The 18722-nt window shown below is 43.2% G+C and overlaps 2 protein-coding genes across 2 annotated transcripts in view; one reads left to right on the top strand and one right to left on the bottom strand.

The window, feature by feature from the left end:
• SLC5A8 (solute carrier family 5 (sodium/monocarboxylate cotransporter), member 8) overlaps positions 1 to 8856 on the top strand; it is a 65062-nt gene extending 56206 nt beyond the window's left edge. The window contains exons 14-16 of the mRNA XM_015421286.1: positions 6354 to 6457; positions 7400 to 7485; positions 8416 to 8856. Coding sequence (XP_015276772.1) covers positions 6354 to 6457; positions 7400 to 7485; positions 8416 to 8466 — 241 coding nt within the window. The 3' untranslated portion in view covers positions 8467 to 8856. The remainder of the gene's footprint in view (positions 1 to 6353; positions 6458 to 7399; positions 7486 to 8415) is intronic.
• Positions 8857 to 12614: 3758 nt separating this feature from the next.
• The window catches only part of ANO4 (anoctamin 4), a gene marked incomplete at its 5' end in the record, with an annotated part of 38721 nt that continues 32613 nt past the window's right edge, over positions 12615 to 18722 (bottom strand). The window contains 3 exons of the mRNA XM_015421285.1: positions 12615 to 12806; positions 14342 to 14447; positions 14902 to 15021. Of these exons, the coding sequence (XP_015276771.1) occupies positions 12615 to 12806; positions 14342 to 14447; positions 14902 to 15021 (418 nt within the window). The remainder of the gene's footprint in view (positions 12807 to 14341; positions 14448 to 14901; positions 15022 to 18722) is intronic.

Raw genomic sequence — 18722 nt, 5'->3', positions numbered from 1 at the left:
TATGGCTCTTTGGCCCTTACTAAACATTAAAGATCTACATAGTTACCAGGGTGATCCACAGGCAAGGAGTCCCAGTACCAAGTCCCTTGGAATAGTCCAAGTATCTTTAGAAACAAGAGGTCCATCTTTGCTAGCATGCAGCCATGTTTTGAGCTACACAACCCGGTCCTTTGTCCCAGAGCACATGGCTGAGACAAAGCATTTCCAGAATAAGTCCACAGACAGCAGGTAACAGGAACAGAACAGCAAGCAGAAAATCTGAACTAGTGTCTCTGTGTTCAGTCTGATAAAGGGCAATCCCAGGTTTCAAATGACTCTGGCCATGAGCCAATTGAAGTGGGCCTGAGAGTGTCCAAGTGTCCTGAGTGGTCAGTTGTCATGGAGGCCACACCTGCAGTTGTGGTCTCCACCCCAACTCCAATTCTCATTGTGTACGTGTGTTTCTGCCATGCTTCGGCAGGCATTTGGTTTATGGCCTGGCAATTGACCAAGTGGTCCGACCATCTGGCTTCGAGAGGAAATCAAACCAGCAGGGAGTACATTCCAAAGGGGGGGAACATGACACCTTATAGCATCACAAGAGATACAGAAGGTTAAAGGAATCACACAAGGGATACATGAAAGCTATAGGAATCAATATTTCTAAATATTTCTATACAGCAATCAGTTTTACATCTCTCATCAGGTCTTGGGCGTTACTTAGGACCAAATCCAGGCTTGCCTCTCCCCTGATAGGTTCTGTGACCATGTGTTCTGTGACCATCTGTTCCATAGCACAGTCATTGAGAATATCTAGAAACTCAACTTCCGGTTTTGGCGACTCATGGTTTGGGTGCGCTCCATCGAGCTCCGATGTGGGCGCCCCAAATCGTGGCAGACGGGAGGTGTCTCAGACGGGTCCGAGCCTTTCTAGAGCCCCTGTACGGGGCTCTCTGCCTGGGGTGCATGGGAGTGCCTCTTCCAAGGCGATGGCCAAGGAACTGAGGCACTTCTTACCCTGAGAGGTCCCGCCACTGCGAGCTTGTTATGGCGAACAGAGACGTTTGCCGGATGAAGCGGGCAAATTATCGGGCGAGCTGTTTTCTCTACAGACTTAAACAAACTGAACTGTAAGTTAAGCAAAATCCCCTGTAAGCCACTTGAGCCGTCACAGTGAACTCTTAAATCTCTGAGTCGAAGTAGAGGGGAGGGGAGGAGTTGGGGATCCCCCCCGCATTTGATAACGAGCGGTCCATGAGCGATAAAGAGGAGGGGAAAGCGGCAATACTGGCAAGATAATTATAAACAAGGCAAGAGGTACAAAATACCTTAAAGTGCATATAAGTTTATGAACTTTCAGACTCCTTGAACGATTCTTATCTTGTATAAACAATGTCGGGTAGAGGGGAAAAAATGGCGCTGGAGAAAAGACCTTCTCCAGGAACTACACACACAGCAACACCTTCTTGGGCTCCAGAAGTAGCCACTGACTTTCCCAATATGTTGTCAGTAGCATTGCATCTTCTGCTGGACCAGATGTCTAGCATTAACAACAAATTGGACTGTTTCCAGAAGCAACTATTGGGAATTGAGTAGATGAAACCGACAAAACCATAAAACAAGTTGAAGCCAAGACAGAAGACATTAAGCAGAAACTGGAGGCAGTAGAAGAAGAGCGGACCTCTGATAAAGAGCAACTACTACAGCTTCAAATGGAGAAATCAATGTATGTTCTACGCTTCCAGGGTATCCCAGAACAGAAAGGGGAGAATTTAAAGAATTATTAAGTGAAGCACTGCAAAATGAGACGGACAGACGTATTTTATTTATTTATTTATTTACCTTCAATTTGTATCCTGCCTTGCCGGTGCAAACTGGCTGTTGCCAGGTCATTACATTTGAGGAAGTGAACCAAGTGCCTAATCAGCCGCGGCTGGTAAAAGGCTGCCTTGGCAGTGGCTGCTACCTGGGCCTCCATTGTTAAGGGAGCATCCAGGATCACTCCCAGACTCCTGACCCTCGACGCTGGCACCAATGGTGCCCCATCGAAGGTCAGTAGTGGGATCCCTACCCCTGAGCCACTCCGACTCAGGCACAGGACCTCTGACTTTGTTGGATTCAATTTCAATCGGCTCAGCCTAAGCCAGCCCACCACGTCCTGAAGCTTCCGCTCCAGGTCATCTGGGGTAGAGTTGGACTGACCGCCCAACAACAGATATAATTGGGTGTCATCTGTATATTGGTGACACCCAAGCCTCCGGGCATCTGGGCAAGGGGGCGCATGTAGATGTTGAATAACATTGGGGATAACACCGCCCCATGAGGAACCCCGCAAACCAGCGGGTACCTCTGGGATGTTTGTTCCCCTACCGCCACCCTCTGTCCCCAACCTTGGAGAAAGGAGACAAGCCATTGTAGGGCAAGCCCCTGAATCCCTGTGTCGGGGAGGCAGTGGATCAGCAACTGATGGTCGACCGTGTCGAATGCCACCGACAGGTCCAACAACAACAGTGCCACTGTGCCGCCTTGATCCAGATGCCTCTGGAGGTCGTCTGTGAGGGCGGCCAGTGCCGTCTCCATCCTATGGCCTGGCCGGAAGCCGGACTGGAATGGGTCTAGCATGGAAGTGTCATCCATAAAGTTCTGCAACTGAATCGCCGCCGCTCTCTCCAGTAATTTGCCCAAATAGGGCAAATTGGAAACTGGCTGATAGTTGGCCAATTCAGCCGGGTCCAAGGATGGTTTTTTCAGGAGAGGGCGGACCATCATTTCCTTGAGTTCCCCCGGGAACAGCCCCTCCACGAAGGACTTGTTGATAATATCCCTGAGGGCACCTCGCAACCCCTCACGGCCAGCTTTTATGAGCCATGAAGGACACAGGTCAAGGCTGCACATGGTTGGGCGTACCATTGAGAGCAATCTGTTGACTTCCACAAGGCTGTGTAGACTGAAATAATCCAGAATAGAACTAGAAGACACGCATGGGGCCTTGAGTTCGCTCACTGTCTCAACTGTGGCAGGGAGATCACGGTGAAGCAGCAAGACTATCTGCAAAGTAGCTTGCAAACGCCTCACAGCCGATATCCAATTTCCTAGCATTTGGCTTGCCCTGGGGCAGCTCTGTTAATGACCGAATAGTTCTAAGCAATTGTGCTGGGCATGAGCTAGCAGATGCAACTTTGGCCACGTAGAACTCTCTCTTCATGGCTTTGACCACCATCTCATAGGATCTCATAAATGTCCTATAGGATGCTCTTGCTGCTTCTTCACGAGTGCGCTGCCACCATCTCTCTAGTCATCTGAGCCCTCGTTTCATCAGCCGCAGCTCCTTGGTATACCAAGGAGCCCTCTTAGAGCAAGAATGCAGAGGGTGTCAGGGAGCGATTTCGTTGATGGCAGTCGAGAGTTGCCACTCCTCGACAAGCTCATCTAACGAGCTGCCAGGGGGCATAAGATCCCATAGGGCCATCTGAAGCTGCTGAGGGTCCATTTGGCTCCGCAGGTGAGCTAAAATGTGCTCGCCGCCCAAACAGGGTCGGGGTGCCACATTCACACAGGCCTTCAGGGCATGGTGGTCCGACTATGGAACTGCCGTAGCAGTAATCTGGTCCACTGTAACCCCCGCCGCGAAGATTAAATCAAGCATGTGACCAGCTCTGTGAATGGGGGCTGTTACACATTGGGAGAGTCCCAGGGCCGCCACAGACGACACCAGGTCCATCGCCATTGGAGAAGCCACATCATCGGCATGGACATTGAAGTCACCCAAGACTATCAGTCTAGGGTACTCCAATGCCCAGCCAGACACGGCCTCAACCAGGGATCACAGGCCATCGGCCGGTGTGTTGGGCGGTCGGTACACTAACCAGATAGCCAAACTCTCCCCAGCTTCCCACACAAAGCCAGCACACTCTATGCCTGTGAGCCTCAATGGTGGGAGTGACCTGAAGGACTAAGCCTCCCATATGAGCAGAGCCATTCCTCCCCCCTGCTCCTTAGTCCGTGACTGGTGTAGGATGGAGAACCCAGGTGGAGCCAATTGGGAGACGCTACGGTCTCCCCATCTTGTACCCAGGTCTCCGTCATGCAAGCCAGGTCCACATTTTGCTCCAGGAGGAAATCCCGCAAAATTGTGGTCTTGTTGTTAATGGACCTGGCATTGCACAACACCAGTGTTGAAGAGGGGTTATTCCTCCTAGCCCCACTGACCGCCACCTTTGGGATGGGGCACAGGCTGGAAGGTGGCTGAGCTCTCTTTCTCTGTCCCCTTCCCTTCATTCTCCACCTGGCCCCATTGCTGTACATTCCCCTCCCCAAGAGCACTGGTATACCCTGACCCGTTGTCACCAATTTATGGCTGTTGATGATTGGGTACCAGCATGTGGAACACAACAACGTTAACAGTCAAAAATTCCTAATGCCCTCCTAATCTAGTAGTTTATAAAGCCTGTTTATTTACTTATTTTTTATTTCCTCTTTGTTCCCTCCCCCCCAGTCTATAGCAATTTTACTCTAGGCACCAGATAACCTCCTATTAATTAATTTGTAAATATAAGTAGCAAACCAATTAAATAAACAACTTCACTATAGGGCCTCCAGTAATTCGTCAAATAATTAATTGGGGGAATGACAATCAAATTAATCAATAATTAATTGGGGAATGACAATCAATACTACAATAGCACAAAGACAATCAAATTAATAATTAATTGGGAAATAACAATCAATAGTACAATAGCACAAAGACAATCAATAACACAATCAATTTATATGTCCCTACCCAGCCCCATTAATTAAAGTAACCTATCCCCACTTTACTTCATTGCCTATATCTGTTGCCTCTGTTGCCAGCTGCTAGTCAGCAGGTGGCAGTCCAACCTCTGAATCCAGTCCAGTGATCTTCCTTGGGTCTAATAATTCAGTCTATAGGTCTCCGCCTTTGTCCCTTGGACCCGCTGTCTGCCGACATTTCCAGCCTCTGCCCACCTCTCCGTGACTCTCTCGGCCCACTGTTCTGAGGCCCGGGGAGTTGTCTGTCATCTGAGCCCTCGCTGTTTCTGTTGCTGCAGCCCTCGTAGGCAAGCCAGAGAGATCAAGACGCTGCAGGAGCCATAATCTCAGCCGCCGCTTCCCCAGCTCAAGCCCAGTCCGGGGGCCTCGAGAGGAGGTAAGGACCCTCTCTCGGCTTCCCGGCCCCAGCTCTGCCGACCGGCACGTTTCCACGAGCAGCACCCAAAACTATCACTGTGGCGGTGGCCGTAGTTGGGCCTTGTCAAAATGGCAGCCGCACAACCGACCGAGACAACCGGAGCCCAGGATGCCCTGCAGCTCACTCCTGCACTGTTGGGAAAGCTCTCATGCTGCGCCGCGGCTTCTCCAAGCAGCATCGTTGGAATCAGGCCACACCAAAGGAAGGGAGGTAGACATTCCTTTGAGCAAAAACAGTCCTGGTATCTCAAGGCGTTGGTATGGTCTGCAGTCCACTGTCCCCCCTGGCATAGTTGGCAGTATGTGGTGTGCTCCAGGTGGTTTTTTGGCTGGCTAGGGTTGACTGCTGAAATCAATCTAAACGCAGGAGCCCTAGCACCAAGGCTCCCTGTCGGCCGCCATCTTGGGTCGAACCTATCCAGATTTTATCAAGAAAAATAAACTACCTGGCGAAATATTTGTTAAATTCTCCAAAAGATCAATCAGAGATGCAATCCCGAAAGCAACAACTGGGAATCCCCTGAAAGTTAAAGGACAAGAAGCAAGAATCTTGAAAGACATTCCACTTGAGATATGGAAATGGAGATGACAATACAAAGAGCTAACTTCTTTCCTGCACAAGAATTCCATTCCCTTCAGATGGATATTTCCAGAAGGACTTATATTAAATCAGAATGATAAAAAGATGAAGACGGATTCTGCGCAGAAAGCAAGGGCTTTTTTGGAACAACAAAAACTGATAAAAGACAAAGGAAAGGCAGAGCGAAAATTGCATGAAGAGGATAAAAGCGATCACGAGACTGATGATAGTTCAAGCAATCTGTGAAGATTCGCAGAAAACAACCAATTCTGATTTAACTTTTTCACCCATTAGTGTTCCCAGAATCATTTTAGTAACTAAACACATATGTGCAAAAAAATATAATAATACTTGTCCCTTAGAATCTGGCTTGTAGGAGGTGACTTGGATGAAACTTTATTTGAATGAAATGAGTAGCTTGACGGCAACTGTCTGCTTGCCAGTAAATACCACTGATTTTAATAGTACAAGTGAGTCCTATTGATTTAAATATGCCTATATTACTGTTTGATTTGAACAGGTTTGTGGACATTGTCACTATATAATTTGAGGAGAAAAGATTACAATTATATATTTTTTCTTTCAGAACTCACATTCATGATAATTGGTACTCCATGTCCTATCTATACTTCAGCACGATGGCATCACTGTTCACAGTCGTTGTGGGAGTAATTGTGAGCTTATCAACAGGTACATTCACTGGTTATGACTTTATTTCTACAATTGTTTCAAATATGAATTGCTATATACTTTTTGTTTAGTAAAACCAGCATTTAATAGAGCATAAAAGGCTCTTATTTAGAAGGCTGCTTCTCAAGTTTCTTTATAATCTTTCCTTTTCCCTAAATTTAGGTCTTCAGTCAACAGACATATTAATGAGTCATCTGTGCAGTTTCTATTAAACTTTTTTCTATGGCAATACTTGCCCAGTAGAGAGCTCTGCTTAATGCCTGGGCTTGATCAGGCATTAAGCAGAGCTCTCTACAGGTGTGTACCAGATGTCAAGACTGATTCTCATTTAAATTGAGATTTTATGTGGTGGGCAAGCAGGTACACAAAAGCACTTCTTGGAAAGGCCTGCTCAGGTAGGCCTTTCACTGTACATGACGGATAAAAGCACTGAAATGGTTCACAGTAGTATATGGCTCTGTATTTTATTATTTAGCAGTCTCTATATTGCCTTGTCAAGGTAGTTTACAAGACAGTACCAGTCAGTAAAGCAGTTAAATTAACAACAATGATGGCTGTCCATTCAACTGGAAAAAATGTTTGTTTGAAAGTTGGCACTTGATACCCTGTCATGCAAAAAGGTAGAACACTGCTGTAAGCTAAATGACTCTGGAATAGCATTTGGGTTTCAGAACCTTAAGCCCCCAAAACATTGATACTCATGTTGCAATCCCAAAGAAGCAAAATCCATCACTCCATCTGTAAGTAAACTGGCTGACCCAATAGACTACAGGAGCATGTCTCTCTAAATCCTCTACGTTAGCTACAAAAAACAAAACTGATCCATCAAGCTGTTAATATCAAAGGGAAGCAAGCATGGAACTGACTGTATCAATGTGTGGACTGCACCAGCATGGATGAATTATATTCTGTGATAAATCATATTGTTAAACTATCTTCCAGGAGGATTAAATCAAGAGGTGGACCCTAGACTTTTATTTGGCAAAGAGGAGCTGATGTCCAACTATATGTACTTGAAAGCTAAGTTTGTAAGTATAGTTCTGAGTTATTCTCATGTGTCTTCATGCAGGCAGTGCCCATTCATTTTTATATAGCCCATTCATTTATTTAAATTCTGAACTTAACCTCAGATATATTGGGGGATGCACAATCTATATAAAAATCAGTGTTGAGATCTTTATATGCCATAGGAAGCTTCCAGTAGTCTCGATTTTTATATAGTTGGTGCTATCAGCTCATCATCTCTTTGTCAGCATTCCCCCTCCCTGCCCTCAACAGGAGACTGACAATAAGTAGATGCATTCCAAGGAGAGGCACCTCCCACAAAAATGCTGGTGGGAGGGAGTGAACTGGTCTGCATAGCACTCATCTGCATGCGAGATCTGTTAACTTGATCCATATTTATACTCTGTTTCTATATACAGTGTTTAATAAACTGAAGTACGATTACATTATGATCGTAATCCAGCTACAGCCTTAATTAGGTATACTTAACTCTGCCTTATGGAGCTGCGGTGGCTCAAGTGGTTAAGACACTGAACTGCAGGCTGTGGAAGGTCAGTAGTTCAGCAGTTCGAGACCCGGGTGCCGCAAGATGGGGTGAGCTCCCGTCTCTAGTTCCAGCTCCTGCCAACCTAACAGTTCGAAAGCAAGAAATTGCAAGTAGATAAATAGTTACCACTTCGGTGGGAAGGTAACAGCGTTCCGTGCGCCTTGGCGTTTAGTCATGCTGGCCACATGACCACGGAAACGTCTTTGGACAGCGCTGGCTCTTCGGCTTTGAAACGGAGATGAGCACCGCAACCCTAGAGTCGGATTCGACTGGCTTTCGAGCAAGGGAACCTTTACCCTTTTAACTCTGCCTTGTAATTTTATAAGAAAGCAAGCAAAAATGGGCATCAAGCCTCTTTTTTTTTTTTCCTTTTTCCTATTTGAAATTATCACCATTATGCCTGTAGGGAGCACCAGTTGAAAAGATTCATCCAACAGAGGAGGAAAGTCCTGAATAAGGTTGGTTGAACCAGCGATCCAGATTCATTGCTGTAGGAAGCATTCTGCTACACTGCATGTCATCAAAAACTCGAGCATTCCTAGAAACAACATTTCTAAATGAACTGCATTGAATGCTACCGTACATGATACTGAGAAACATTTGCATATTTAAAAAAAAAACTGAATAAGGGAAATCTCCCCCCCCAATAAATAAATTTTGAAACAGTCAGTTTGATAAATATATGTAGATTGGAGAAAATTGCCCCATTTCACTAATGCATAAACAAGAGCTCATCAAAAAGCAGCAAACTGATAAATTTTGGTATATATATTTGTAGCCATCTCTTTAATTGATTGAGGAATATTAAAGATGGTTTTGTTTAAATGTTTGGCACATCTGAACAGAAGACCCTTTATACTGTGAATGTTTTACAAATTGTAAATGTTTTACTTCTGTACCAAGATATTACAATGGATATTAAGAATTAAATAGTTAAACCAAAACAAATCTTTTCTAATCTGTCAAAATAAATCTCCTGTGAAAATGGCTGCTCAGTACAGTAATTATTGTTTTTCATGCCGATAAGCTAGATCCAAATATTTTACTGAGTTTACCCTCTTTCAGAAGGTCCTTAAAAATCTTAATGGAATTAAGCACTTAAACTGAAATGGGAGAAGGGCTTCTTAATCTTTTTTCCTTGAGCCACTTTCCCACTGAAAATGCTCCTCTCGCAGTTGCTTTTATTCCTTCTTGGAGAAAAATAAGTGCATTTTATTCCCTTCCCCCCAGCAGGGTGTAAATGAATGGGGAGAGGCACAATTTTCATCAGACTAAATAGCACATTGGGAAAGCCCCTCTTTACCCATGTCAGTTTTCCACTTCAAAGTGCAGCCTCAGCAGTTTGCACTGTGAAGATGGAGGGAGATCATGGAGGGATGGTTCTATCCTTGGGAAACCCATGGTGATGGGAATCTGCTATGACATTACCTTTTGACACGTAGTAATCATATCATTATGTAGAATAACTTACTGAGACACAAAAGCAAGAATTTCATCCATAATTTATTTTAAAGTTTATTGTATTACATTGTATCAGTGCTAAACGTGGCTTTATGTTGATGATATTTGAGTGTGGACATCTGACATTCTTTGCCGTAGATGTATATTTTAATTTTTGCTATTTACAAATAGACAGTCTCCATATACCTTATATATACTATACATATGGGGTATAGCAAGTCCCCTAAAAAAGAATATATATATTTATATATATATATATATATGTAAACAGGGTGTCTTGGTAGGAGATGATATAGTCATGGCTGACATATCCAGATTTTTAATGCATATGTACTATCTGAACAGTTGAAAAAGTCACATGGGACATAATGCAAAAAAGTAGCAAACAGGCTGAAAAACAGTCCGCAGTACACAAGTTTTCTTCATTTTAAAACCTGGACCTACATGCTTGTTTTGTCTAGAATGACTTATGAATAGTGATCATATGCAGATTGCAAAATGATTTCACAGTAGTAACCTTGAAATGTGCTGCCTGGTTTGTTATGTCAATTATTCGTGGCATGCATTGAAGTTGAATCTTTTTCATTCTCTTGAAGGTAGTGTTCTTGCAGAGCTGGAAAAAGCAAACAGCATGTAGGTCTACTGTCTGGAGAAACAAGTAAAAAGAAGTAGTAATCCTACCACACAGCATTAGATTAGGAAAAATGCTCATATATTAATTTATTAATAAAAGTTATTGGCAATTGAGGTGCAGTGATAACATGTTAAAAATAAATGTCAACATAACATTGATTTAACTAATTAACTAGGGTCCCCCCCCCCAGTTTAGAAGACATAGCCCCTGCAACCAGCTCTACATAGCTATCTGGTACCTCCAGAATGAGGGAGGTGGACACAATTAGGCATTATTGTGGCCAGTTCATTCTACAGAAACTGGTACCCTCCACCACCTTCCTGGAAACAAGAGGCCCATGCATACTTCCTATGTCCTCATCCAGCTCCTCTTACCTGGTCAGAGTTCAATCAGTTTGGGACTTCCGGTTTTGGCGGCGCGAATGGTGGTCGCTCTCTCGGGACGCTCCCGGAGGCAATTCGCCCACACGCGGTTGGGGGGGGGATCCGCACAAGCGGAGACCCTAAGGAGTTTTAGTCAAAGGCTCCGAACCAGGGGGCGCACCGGGGAAGGGCCTCGTTACCGATCGGAAGGTCGGAAAATTGAGGCTCTCCCTATGCCCCAGAGGCCCTGCTGCGTAGTGCCCCTTATGGGGACTAGCAATGCCACCGGCTTCTCGGAGTGATGAAGCGATGAAACAAAAGTAAAAGAACGTGACTGGCGGTGAACTGTGAGTTGACGATCGAAATAAAAGGCAAAGGTTCAAGCGCACTCCCTCCCCATTGGAATAAGCGTAAGGGAGGAGGGTGGTTAGCCCCCCCCACGGATAGAACGAGACTGTTTTATTTAAGAGAGGAGGGGGGGAGTGAAAATCTTTAAAAGGAAAATTACCTTTTGGGAAATTGCTTAAAGTGAAGGAAAGGGATTGACTCCCAAGCTGCGCGGCACGAACTTTTAAAAAGTAAACAATAAAGTTAAAATGTCGGGGCAGAAGAAGCTGCAGGAGAAGAAGACGAAGAGGCTGGGAGGAACTTCCTGTCTTAGCCCTCGCCCTGCTGAGGCAGCTGTCAATCAACAAGAAGGCGAGATGCTGCGCCCTCTGCTGGAGCAAATGCAGAAAATCAACCAAACGTTGTCTAACATGGAAAGTGTCCTCAGCAACCAGTAGAAACAATTGACAGATACAACCAAGAAGATGGAGGAGATACAAAAAAATGCCTGGTATCAACGGAAGAAACGCAAAAAATCAAGAAGAAGGTCAATAAAGTGGAAAAACATCAAGAAATGCAGGATAATAAGCTATTGATGTTACAAATGAAGAAATCAAACCTGACTCTCCGATTTCAAGGTATGCAGGAGGTTGAAAAAGAAGATCTCAGAAGCATACTGGCGAATGCTCTGGCACCACTGACTGGCAGTGAAGCAGAAAAATTAAGAGAAGAGATGGATTTGGCCTATAGAGCCTATTCCAACTTTACAAAGAAAAATAACCTGCCAGCTGAAGTGGTCGTGAAATTTACTAAACAACGCATCAGAGATCAAATTTTAAAAGCATCATCATCAATGCCTTTGAAAATCGGAGAACAGACCATAAGGATTTTGAAAGATGTTCCATTTGAAATTCGCATGAAAAGAAAGGAATATAAAGGGTTGACCACATTCTTGCAAAACCATCAAATTAATTACAGATGGTTGATTCCAGAGAGAAAAGATAGACTCCATTTTCAAGGCTCAAGACTTTTTGAAGAGACACGCCAGCTTAGAGGAAGAAGCAGAACTCGCTAAGTGGATGGCGGTCAGTAGTGAGGAAGACAGCAGCTCGGAGGGAGAGGTCAAAGAATCGGAAGATGGAGAAGCAGCAAAAGGTCCAATTTACAACTTGAGAGATTAAAAAAAGGGAAGCACCCCAATGCCTGAGGATTTGTTCGGAAAGCGCAATAAGAGACAATAATAACCCCAAAAGGACATTACTAACATATCTAATGTCTTTATTTTTTACAGGTAAAGATGAAAGAGGATCGTTCAATCGCAGAAGAAGCCACAGACTTTGTGAAATACTAACAAAAGATTAACATACTAATTCAAACATCACTCACCACTTTTCTTAATCCCTCTATATACCCTTCCTGTTTTTCTGAAATTTAAAAGCAATAAAATTATCTCCTTTTTAGGAGAGTTAATTAAAAAAAAGAGTTCAATCAGTTTGCATCTGACTTCAAGGGTGGCTGGATATGGCTACATTTTCTTTCTCCAGTAATGGCCCAACTCATGCTATAGAGGGAAGAGGGGACCTTCAACAGCACACAGTGTAGGTCAGTCCCTCCACAGAGCTAAATGAGTCTGTGGGGATGGATCATGCCATATGATCTTGGTGTTAAATAGACACTAAACTGAAGACACACTGACAATTTACAGAAATTAACTGTAGTCTTCAGAGTCACAAAAAAAATCATTATTCAGATCTTGATTATTTAAAAGGCTGCAGAATTCTTCACATTATTTGGATTGGACTATAGAAATTACCCACCTACTTATGGCCACTCATTGTTGCATGATTTTCCATTTTTCTTCCTCTCTTTCCTTTCTTTCTGGAGACGCTCCAGTTCTGCTTCATACATCATTTCCTGGATCAGATATTTTTCTCTTCTCATTCGATCTCTTAGATCTTTGGGAAGGTCTGGGATTAAATAGGAAATCAGGTGTTTTATGCAAAAGACGAGGTGCTGGAAAAAAAGTTTTTAAAATTGGTGAATTCAGCATGGAAGCCAGAAGCAGAGTTCTTTAAATCACAGTAAAAGTATAATCTGCATCTTTGTGTGTACATATTCTGATGTTGTCCTGTATCATATTATTGCTAATGCAAACATTTCTGTTGAGTATAAGAAATATTAATGTTGGTAAAATGTCAGTCACCAATGTTTAGAAAACTCTGTGTCCCTTTAGAGAGATCAAGGGCTATTCTCTATTTTTATGACAGCCAGCTGATATGATGTCAAGCGCAGCCTACTAGTTATGTGATTCCTGGTCAGTGTTGCTTATCAGTGTCCAGTTCAAAAATGAAATGACATAAAAATAGCTTTTAAAAGAGACTGGTGTACATTGACCAAAATTAAACACTTCTAAGTGTTCAATCTGCTGAATGGGATTGCACCCTTAATTGAATAGGCTACTACAAGTAATAGCATGGGCTCTTACTCTTGAAGGCTTTAGATAAGTAAAATATATCTAACGTATCTAAAAATTGATCAAGGTGGGCAGCCATGTTGGTCTAAAGCAATAGAACAAAATTAGAGTCCAGTGGCACCCTTAAGACCAACAAGGTTATATCTCAAGGTGTGAGCTTTCGTGTGCAAGCATGCTTCATCAGACTTTGAAATGGGATTAGAAACAACAGTCCTACATATAGAGGGTGGGTTATAAATTAGCATGCAAAATTGTGAAGATGTTTTTTTAACAGATAACCGTAAACCAAGCTTGTTATTTTTTTATCTGTTTTTGTTCAACTGGGGGGGGGAGAGATAACATAGGCCGATGCCCCATTTCAAAGAAAAAGATGCTGTAAAGTTTGCCTCCATGCTAGAAAGTAGATGGATGGAATCTAATAACAGATTCTCACTATTAAGGGTACACCAGTCTCCAATTCTGACATATTTATTACCGATATTATTCCCCCCCCAGTTGAATCCAAACAGATGATAACCATAAACCAAGCTTGTTATTCTTTTTAACTGTTTAAAAAACATCTTCACTATTTTGCATGCTAATTTACAACTCACCTTCTACATGTAGGACTGTTGTTTCTAATTCCATTTCAATGTCCGATGAAGCATGCTTGCACACGAAAGCTCACACCTTGAATATAGCCTTGTTGGTCTTAAAGGTGCCAGTGGACTCTATTTTTTTCTATATTTAAAAATTGTAACAAAAATTAAAATTTGATTTGCAGCTCCTAGTGCCTACTTCTGTGGGAATATCAAAATGTCAGAAAGTCCATCTGATCATGTGTCTCTTATAGCACATCTTTTTCAGTCTTCTAAAATCCCAATACTGAAGTTGAGATTTGCCACCTGAAATATTTTTTTGATGGACAGTATGCTATGCTTTAAATGGGATCTCTTACATAAGATCGGTTGAGAGATGCTTCTTTTGTCCTGCACATGTTTACTGTAAAATTTAATTTGATTTCAAAAGCCAACATCAGATTTGAAATTTCATTCACTCTTACATTTTGCAACACTGTGTCAGTCCCAAGTCTTACCTCAAATACAATAATAAATGCCAATCGTGCAGCTAAGACATGCCAGAACTGTAGTGTGTAGCCATAGGGTACTGGAGCATGAGGTGGGTCACGATAGTCTCTATACCTGAAACAAAAAAGAAAGACGGTTTTTGTCCGTTGCAATGAGATATAAAGAAGCATGTGCAGACACACCCCTCTCCCCTACTGTAATGCAACTCATAGGGTGCTATGCATATTATGGGTCCTGTACCAGGATAAATGTATATGCTAATATTGGGAGGTGAGGAGAATAAACAGCACCTTCACTAGACCCCTCCCCCCAAGCAATGGTAAGGTGCTTCAGTAACAAGAACTTACTACAGTAATTACCTACTAAGGAATACCAGACAATAAAGCCTGCTGACAAGAACTGGATATTCTAAAACCTGTTTACAGAACCAAGATTAATTCTCTGCCTTAAAGCCAGAACAAAGGGAATAAGGCAGTGGGACAAGCTGCCAAACCTGCACCTTTGGAGGAACAGCAAAAGTGATAATGTGAGAGTTTTTTGGGTGTGTTCTTTACATACATTTCTTTACCTGCAATATTTTAATGGTGAGCCAGAGAACTCACTTCCATTTGATGTTGGTTCTGAACGATGTTCAAAGTCAGACACTAGAAATACTGATAAACTTGCATTAACGTAGCCAACCATGCACCTAGGAGACAAGAATTTCTTTAGTCAGGCTTGTTTCAGATGCTTGGAAACTAAAGTTGACAACAGAGGTTCAGATTACCTGAACTGTCATCAGCTAATGCTGAACATGCTGGGGAATGCTGTTTGCTCACCAGCCTCTAGTGGACATGGAAACAACCTAGGTCAATGGATTAAATTTGTGGGTTGGAGGAACTGCTTGGAGAGTAAATGGCTCTCCTCAAACAAAGTCCAGGTGGTTTGGACACTGGTTGTTGAGATTTATGTTAAGGTATCTAAAAGCCTTTAAAGATGTTCAAAAATTTCCCACCGTTATTTCAGATTTCTTGTCTATACTCTCAGGACAAAACACACCAAACCTATTCCCCCACTGAAGCTTCGCTTTGCAAACTATTATTTTTAAAATAAATTCTTGATGTGCCTTTAAAAATACTTATATGTCTATTCATTCTTTCGAGACCTAAGTTTTTGAACCGCTCAGGATATGTATATCTTTGCCCATCATATTAATGACATTCATATTGTTTGTATCTGCTTTTCCCCCCACTATTTTTTATTTATTTAAAATTTGATAATGAAATATTAGCATGAGGATCAAGTTAGTATTTATGAAGCAATTGAAAATATCCTTAATACATCTTCAAAGTAGGAGTGGATAACACTTGGTTAAAACTGGCTGCATCAATTTCCTGAAGGCTTTTCACCTGGGCTATGAAGCAGTTTTGAAAGAAAGAGATCTTTGCTACAGGAATGACTAATAGTTTTGGAAGCATTGCTTTTCATGAGCAAACCAAAGAAATCTCTCTCTATAATAACTAGGAGTAAGGCCTGTTGTGGGAAGAAATACAACGAGTTCTAGAAGGAAGCTCCAGGTGAGTGTCCTGGCTGTGGCTGGTGGGGTGGCAGAGGGAAGGGGAAAACGGAGGAAAGCCATATTTATTTCCTTCTGCTTAGCTATAAGGCAGGGCTGTCTCAGGACATTTTGCTGCCTCAAGTGGGTAGTATGGGAGGACAGCCTCATGGTAACAGGTATGGTTTCCTTCACCCCTCACTTATGTTGATTTGGGGTTATGCAGTGGCAACTAAGGTAGAAAAGCACTTCCTCCTTTGCCATGTCTTCTGGGTTCCAAGGGTCTGGAAAGCGATTCCATAGCCAGGTACAGGGTTGCCAACACTGGGTTGGGAAATACCTGTAGATTTGAGGGGTAGAGCCTGGGGAGGGCAGGGTTTGGGGTGCAGAGGGACCTCAGCAGGGTATAATTCCACAGAGTCCATTGCCCAAAGCAGCCATTCTCTCCAAGAGAACTGATCTTGGAGATCTCTAGGTGCTGCCTGGAGGCTGGCAATACTAAGGGGAGGGCCAGACCTGTAGATTTGAGGGGTAGAGCCTGGGAAGGGCAGGGTTTGGGGTGCAGAGGGACTTCATTAGGGTATAATGCCATAGAATCCACTGCCCAAAGCAGCTATTGGAATAACTGGGAAATTTTCTGTAGGGGAAATGATGTTCTGTGGCTGGGGAACATGGTGATTTCTGGGAGATCTCCAGGCTCCACAGGGAGATTGGCAACCAGTGACCGTTTAAGGGAAGATTGGGATATGTATTTTACCTCCAGACACATTCAATGACTCCCAACAGCAACAACAAACTGTTTAGAATGTTAGAGGCAAAGGCCAATCAGGCTGCATATGCAAATGACCTCTGTGTTTCGACTGGCTATTGGGGGGAGAGGAACAGCAAACTGTTTAGAATATTGAAGGTGAGACTCAGGAAACGCAGCCAGTGGACAGGGACAGCTTCTGAGTGACAGATCAGGGAGCTAACTGATTTGGGAGCGTGTGGAATGTTCAGGAGAGTGCCACCACCAAAACAGAATTATTACATAAGAGAGATTCTGTTTTGGTGGTGGCACTCTCCTGAACATTCCATATGCCACCAAATCAGGGTGGAGGGAACCATACCTGTTACCTTGAGGCTGTCCTCCCATACTACCCACTTGGGGCAGCAAAATGACTTGAGACAGCCCTGCCTTATAGCTAAGGAGAAGGAAATAAACATGGCTTGCCTCCCTCTATTTTCCCCTTCTCTCTGCCGCCCCACTAGCCACATCCAGGACTCTCACCTGGAGCTTCCTTCTAGAACTCGTTGTACTTCTTCCCACAACGGGCCTTACTCCTAGTTAAGTTAATAAAGGCAAAAAATTGGGCTGCAAGAAGGTAAGAAGAGCTCTGCTGGATTAGACCATCTGGTCCACTATCCTGTTTCTCACAGCAGCCAACCAACAGCCTCGGAGAAGTCTACAAGCAGAGCATGATTAGCCATCCCCTGATGTTGTCGCCCAGTACCCAAAGATATAGCATCTCTGGGCATGGAGGTTTTAGCCATCATGTTTAAGGAAGATTAATGATCATGTGTGAGTCAATTTCAGTTACAAGAATGCTTGCAACAGTTTTGCAAACGATGCGGCCAGACCTTTTAACTTTCATTTTACTACATTGTTTCCAATGCCCATACACATTACAGAAGCAAGCGGAAATTAATGCACAGTAAATGACATTCAGGACAGTGGATTTGGCTGATGTTTAGTGAAGAATTACCTATCTGTACTTTAATGATAACCCAGCAACAACAGGCTGAAACCCCCTTATTCAGTGCAATTCTGAATTTCATTTTAGTTTGCTGGCATTAAAAAGTGAAGGAAGCCAAAAGCTGACACTCAGAATATCTTGTAGCTCCATGTAATGTTAGCAAGGAGAGGCAAGAGCCTGTCATCTCAAAGTCAGGCTCAGCTCCACATTAATGGAAGAATTTTATACAGTTCATTATGGAAACGGAACATGTGTTTCCCCTCCAGCACGTACTGAAGTGCCAATCCTTGACAGGCTAATGAGTTAGCTGCACTGCCAATCACAAACTGTAACTTCAACTGTTCATTTTCTGCCACAGTGACAAAACTGCTGTGACAACCAAAATATGCCAAAAATAAAACCACCAATAAACCCCCTTCCTGCGTCTCAATAGTAATATAACAATAGTGTCTTATGAAAGATACTTTTTGTGAAATATGGTATAGCTCACTAGGTTAAAATGTTAATATACCCATCAGCTGCAGAGTTACACTTTTATGTTCATGCTGGGCACACATGGCTTATAAAAGGGTAAACTTTTGAAATGCATACATCAATTGCATTTGGTACCACATCTTTCTACATGTTCTTTAAAGACTCATATGAATGACCTCCCTCAGCCTTTGGCATCAGGGCTAAAAGTCAGAATGCAATAGCTTAAAGTGACAAATGGTGTTACTATGAAGCTTCCACTTTTTTGCTTTTCTCTTACCCTCTGTCTTGGCAACGAAGAGCAACATTTCTCTGCCAGACACATTAGTCCACAAAATTAGTTTGGGGCCATTTATAATACAAAGGAAGAGGCAGGAATGGGCATAATTCTGCACTGCATCATCATGCACACAGGAAACAAAGGTTGCTTCAGAGAAAAACAAGCCACTCTCTTTGTTGTTCCCAGTAATCAGGACAGCCCAGTAATTAATCATTAAGATCATCAGTGATAGGCTCTCACTACTAGTTTTGACTAAAAAGTTCTTCAGCCTCACTGACCCAATAAGGGCCAGTCGAAATATCCTCTAGAAGTCCCACCTCAGTGAGGTAAGAGTGCCCTCAACCCATCTCCTCCACATCCTGAGGCAT

The sequence above is a fragment of the Gekko japonicus genome, unplaced genomic scaffold (genome assembly GCF_001447785.1).
Source record: "Gekko japonicus isolate JY-2015 unplaced genomic scaffold, Gekko_japonicus_V1.1 scaffold443, whole genome shotgun sequence".
Lineage (NCBI taxonomy): Eukaryota > Metazoa > Chordata > Lepidosauria > Squamata > Gekkonidae > Gekko > Gekko japonicus.
The sequence above is the reverse complement of the archived record's forward strand: the minus strand, read 5'-3'. Positions and strand labels throughout refer to the sequence as shown.